At 37.3% G+C, this 5,890-nt stretch overlaps 1 protein-coding gene across 2 annotated transcripts in view; it reads right to left on the bottom strand.

The window, feature by feature from the left end:
• LOC106521066 (integrin beta-1) overlaps positions 1-3,412 on the bottom strand; it is a gene marked incomplete at its 5' end in the record, with an annotated part of 12,684 nt that extends 9,272 nt beyond the window's left edge. For both annotated transcript variants that reach the window (XM_014013472.1, XM_014013473.1), the window contains 9 exon segments: positions 231-371; positions 614-703; positions 1,010-1,105; positions 1,193-1,348; positions 2,022-2,260; positions 2,377-2,547; positions 2,670-2,889; positions 3,111-3,196; positions 3,349-3,412. In XM_014013472.1, coding sequence (XP_013868926.1) covers positions 231-371; positions 614-703; positions 1,010-1,105; positions 1,193-1,348; positions 2,022-2,260; positions 2,377-2,547; positions 2,670-2,889; positions 3,111-3,196; positions 3,349-3,412 — 1,263 coding nt within the window.
• Positions 3,413-5,890: the final 2,478 nt, after the last annotated feature.

Below are 5,890 nucleotides of genomic sequence, written 5' to 3'. Positions count from 1 at the left end.
CACACACACACACACACAACCATGCACACTCATTGCAAGGGTCAAAGTTGAATCACTAAATGATTAAGCGTCCATGTTTTTATTTCATAGGAGGAAATCAGTCATTTAATTTAAATTGTCATTGTTTCTCAATGACCTGATTGATGGCCTGTCCTTTTAGAAATTGCAGGTGTTCATTTGACCCATGACTTAAAACACCAAGGATACCAGATCCATTTTCCAGTTCTCACCTCATCTCCAATAGAGATATTGGAGCACTTCCTTCCAGCTTCACCCTCATTAACCACCCCGTTCTTACAGTGCGCCTTGTATGATATAGTCACGTCGTCTGGAAGCTTGCTGTTCTCCAGAATCACCTCGGACGAGAGAGACTGCCAAAAAATCCAAAAGATAACAGAAGAAATGTTGTGATGTTCTGCTCTGGAATGTCATCTGGTAGCTTTGTTTAGACAGCACAGAATAAACAACGGATAATCTGAGGATTAGATTAAATCAGTGTGTTTAGAACAAACATTGAGTGAAGTTTTCATTGATCATTTATGTGTTATAAAAAAGCAAAAAAACGAGTTTTACTAAAGAGAATTTAAAGTTCAAATGTGAAGAATGTTCTTACGTTGTAAGCATCTATAATRAGGTTGATGACATTGCTCGAGTTGGCTGACAGAGTTCCCACAGCTGACTTTGGTATTAAATTCTTCAGCTCCTGAAGAGAGAGAAGTTCTAAGGTTGGTTTAATTACATTTCTATTAGTCTTTAGGGCAGCACAGAGTGATTAAAACTTTATTCTAAACACATCACTTCAGCACAAATTCAAAAATGTACCAGAATACAATCCCAAAGTATAAAACTTTAGACATTCAATTTCAGATTCAGACATCACAGGAATTTCTGATCTCTGAAGCATGCTAATAAAAATTTTGTAAACCGCCCTTTCGCACTGGACAACGGCCCTAAAATGAAATAAAAAAAAATCAGCCAGGATGAAAAAAAAGAGGTTAAAAAAACTAACCTGGTAAATAGGCTGAAACTCTTCTGTGACTGCAAAGATAGTCTGAATGTTGTTGTCACTCAGCTTCTGAACAAGGTGAGCAATGGATGGGTAGTCCTTAGAAGGTGGAAGASAAAAGTCAAATAGCTGGCTTCACGTCACAGGAAACTATAAACAAAATGGYCTGAGACACAAACTTCTTACATAATAGTGACTCATTGTGTAAGTATTGTTCTCCAAGTGACATTTTCCATCGTTGGGCAGTACAATGCCACCCAGTTTGCCATCTCCAGCGAAGTGGAAGCCGGCGTCAGTGGAGAACACAAGCAGACGAGTCACGTTCCTCCAGCCAATCTGCTCCTAATAAACAACAAAAGAGACGTAATTCAAATAAGAATAATTTGGTGTTGCTACCTTTAAAACCAGTGGGTTTGCTGGGCATCTTAGATGATTTGTATATTTTGATATTAATATAAAAGTTTCTTTAAAAACACAAAGGAATCACCATAGAAATAATTATACAGATTAGGCACTGATAGTGATGATGACAGTGGGAAAATTATTTAAAGTAGACATATCCTGCTTTTAAATCATTCAGTTGAGATCTATATAAAGTGGAACTGCAATGAGGTGCATCTGAGGTTCACTCATTTTAGTGGCGGTCTATTTAAATGTAAATGAACCCCCCCCCCAGGTCTAACTACCAACGATCACTGTCCACCTGTTCGGCGGCTACTTCTGTAGTTTGGTAGCAGTTACACCAGAGTTGCCAGCAGTGCAGAAACTTTTTATTCYCAAATGGTTTAAAAGATGTCAACAAGGGAAGACTTGTCCATCCAGCCTTACATGTTGGGATTAGACCGTCGTGAGGCAGATTAGTTCTACCCTGCTGATGATGTTGCTGGTGTCTGACCCAGAGTACGCAAATGTATTTAATGGCTAAAAAAGTGAATTTTGCATGATATTTCCTCTTTAAATATGAAGCTGGTTTTTCCTACTGAATGACTTAACAGCAGTAAATCTTTTTGTTTACCCCGCAAACAGCCACTTGCATGATGGCATCAAAGCCCCCYTCGGGAGAGTCCAGGTTTCCAGAAATGTGCTGCTGGCCCACCAAAGTGTTAAACAATGAGCCATTACTGTTCAGCTTTAACACGTTCTTGTAGCTGAAGGGGCTGGTGCAGGTCTGGTCGCCTGTGCATGGGTTCAGTAACTTGGCCTGGGTGGTGCTGATGTAAGGCATGACCGTCTTCTCCACAAAAGACCCAAAACCTGAAAAAAAAATTAAAGGAAAGTCAGAACCCTTTATAATACAACTGTTTATTGCATTATGTGCTTGTTTTCTATTTGAGACTCTGTGTAGAGACGCAGACCAGTGGAATCCTCACCTATCCTGAAATCAGAGGTGATCTTTGACATCTCCACCATCAGACTAGTTCCCAGGTTCTTAACATTCTCCAAATCATCCTTCATGGAGTAGGACAGGTCCATTAAATAGTACAGGTCAATGGGATAATCTTCTGCCCGTTTGAACTTCAGGTTAAAAGACTGAGGCTCACCTGCATAAAATGTGCATAATTAGATAAATCCCCAAAAGTCACGCATATTTAAACATATAGATGCTAAGAAAAAAAATAAAATCAACAACAACAACAACAACTTTCTTTGAATAAATACAAACCAGATCGAAGAGTGAGGCTCAGTTTCTGGGGCTGGACCTGAGTAATATCCTCTGGCTTGAGTTTTTTTTCTCTTTTATTGCGATTTGTGACCGGTTTGTTCGTAAGGATGTGTTTTTTCCCGCGTGGGTTTTCAATTAGTGACTCCGCACAGCCCCGTTTTATCAGAGACTGCAGCTCGTCACAACGACTCGACACCGTCTCACCCTGTTTTAGGAAGTTCTAAGAGCGGCAACACAAGAAAAATTAAAAATCAATCAAACAGGTTCATCTGTCTCGATTTTATACAGATACATGTTTAATGTTCAATGTTGTACAGAAAAATAGGCTTATGTTTAGCACTGAACACTGGAGTTTGAACATTTTTTAAAATAATTTGAAGTGATTATCTGCCTGTAATACTCAGCAGCACTGAATACATTCGACAGCTGTGATTTACATACTAGGTCTGTACACCAGCCACATTTGGCTCCATGCTGGATGCAATCCCCACAGTGTTTGGCATTGGCACTGATGCACTCTTTCCCCTCTAGATGGAGAACAAAGAAAGAGCAGTGAAACTCAGAGAGCTGAGGTACAGAGCAGGGAAGCTGCCTTGTTTAGCCCTTACACATCAGCTCATCTTAAAACACTGCAGCTCATGCAAACCACACTTTTAAACAGGAGCATCGTAAKTCTTACCTTTCTGAGCAGTGCAGCAACAGAAGAGCCCCAACACTGCTATAAAAATCAGCTTCAGATCCATCTGAAAACACACAAGAAAARATTTCAAGAGACACACTCACACAAAGTTTTAATAAAACAACTTGTCATTGCTGACTGCTTTTTCCACTTAAAATAACAATTTGCATTTTCAGTGATAAAAAAGTATAATTTCACAAAACAAAGAGGCCTAGAAGAGTGACAAGTTAGCAAAAAGAAATGGAATGAACCTCTAAAAAGGTTTTTTTATACCAGAAGGTAAAAAATGATCCATACATRGTTGCTTGGCTATTCTCAGGATGCCACAGAAAAAAACAGACAGCTTATTCATTTCAGACCACTATCTCATGCAAACATGGATCGACACACCGCATAACCTAACACCTGCACCCACAAATTTTCCCATTACTGYAAATAGAATTAGCTACCAGGACTTSRCCTTACTGCTGTCATGTTTATTGATCACTTGTCAGACTAAAGGCTCTCTCCTTAAACCACATCAATGCCTTCTAATGGAAAGTTACGGACTTACTAATGGACAATAGAAGAGAATGGCCTCTCTTCGGTTACATGTTGATTTGTGACAGGAACATTTTTRCATCTCTAAAAATGAACTTATATTGTGCTTTGAGCCTCAACTTGCTCACAATGACAACACTTACAAGCTGACAAGTATTMGTCTTTAATGTTTACAATTTATATGTTTAGCAGGAAACACAAAAAGTACTTTTTAAAAATAAACACAGACCAAAAMGTAACCATTATCCTATGGAAACCAAAGATGTGCAATGAACAATTTGCACTAAGAAGTTAAAATGTCATATGACTGAAATGCAATATCAGACTAAATGAAAAATAAAGTTGGGAAAAAGGGGGAAGATATAAGATTTTTTTTCTTCTTTCCTCTTCCTTTCATTCCATTTGTGTTTTTTATCATGTATAGTTTTTTCTTTTTTTAAAGAACAAATAAATAAACCCARACTGTACAATGCTGCCTAATGGATCAACAAGGCATCTTCTCCATCTGCTGACTTCCAATCACTGTTTTGAMTAATTACCAAACAGCCTGCGATTTCTTCACTTATGCAAGCTTGTTGCACATCATTATTCACATATCCATCACTAGTCRGAATATWTACCAAATTATGACATATCAGCAGTTTCTGAGAACATAGAATTTTTCCCTCAGTGGATATTTTTGAGATGTTTTGTTCGACAAGGTTATGACTCGATAAAACCCACTGTTCAGCGTAGGTGGTGGTACAAAAACAGTCAGAAAACTTTTAAAATATTTGAAAATAACTACTACATGAATGTGAAAATATAAAATGTTGGATGGATTTTAAGTACTGCATTCCTTTTAAATTGTTGCTAAGTTGTTTAAAAAACACACAGAGGAAATTATAYAGTCATCATTTCCAGTCACTTAAATAAACCTGACACTTTTAGTAATGCTCAGAACCCTGTCATCAACCTAAATAGATGATTCTGCTGTTGTGGTTTGCACTAGTGGTGGACAGGAAACTGAGTACACAACACTGGTGAACCACAAGGAGCACGGTGTGGCAAAGGCTTGTTTATTGTAGGTACAAACAAGACAAAGGTGATGATTAAAAAAACATACGAGGAGAACAGATGAGAGTTAAAATAATTGACACCACCTGTCAATCAAGCCAGTAGTTTTGACAGCAACAGAACAATCGATGGATATTGAACAGCAAGTAATGTGCCTCATAGCTGCAGGAACTACCCAGCCTTTTTTACCCAAACCTGTCGTTATTTTCATTACCATCGCTGTGCACATTTATAAGATTTTGTTAAACATCTTAAAATCAAATAGTGGGGAAAGTGCAGTTCTCACTTGTGTTTTCCTGAGAAGTTAAGAGGGCGAAACAGTTTGTTTTGTTCCCAAAACAAAAATTAGGTCTGAACAATGAATAAAGGCTCACGGCCATCCTCACAAAAATGGGAACACCTACATGTTCATGTGGACAAAGGTCTAATCTACTATGTACTGATTGTCATTAATTTACATGATACATCTTTACATGTTAGGCTGTATTAATATAAACCTGGATCAAGGTTAATCCATAAAGCTTGCTACATACAGTACTGTATACATACGTACAAAATAGCTTTTGTGTGTAGCTCTATGTTACAACTTCAGGTCACATAAGTTTAGTCTTGATTACTATGATTGATTAACAGTGAAACGTCACACAAYACTTTTAATTGGGTATTGGTTGCGTCTAATCTTGTTTGTTGGAGAGTTCTTTACACTAGGTCACATGAATGCACAGGCAATGTAATCTTTTAGTTTACTTTAGTTTAGTTAGTTTATTCATTTCATTTAAAACAAAAAATATATACACATTTAAAACAAAAAACAAAAAAATACACAACATATACTGTACACACAACAAAAAATATACAAATCAAACTGAAATGAAAGGAGGCAGAAAGAAGAAAAAATATCTTATTCCTGCCCCTTTTTTCTATAATTAATTTCAAGCAATAATAA

Source organism: Austrofundulus limnaeus, unplaced genomic scaffold, assembly GCF_001266775.1.
Source record: "Austrofundulus limnaeus strain Quisiro unplaced genomic scaffold, Austrofundulus_limnaeus-1.0 Scaffold101, whole genome shotgun sequence".
Taxonomy (NCBI): Eukaryota; Metazoa; Chordata; class Actinopteri; order Cyprinodontiformes; family Rivulidae; genus Austrofundulus; species Austrofundulus limnaeus.
Note: the sequence above shows the minus strand (reverse complement) of the source record. Positions and strands in the feature narration are given on the sequence as shown.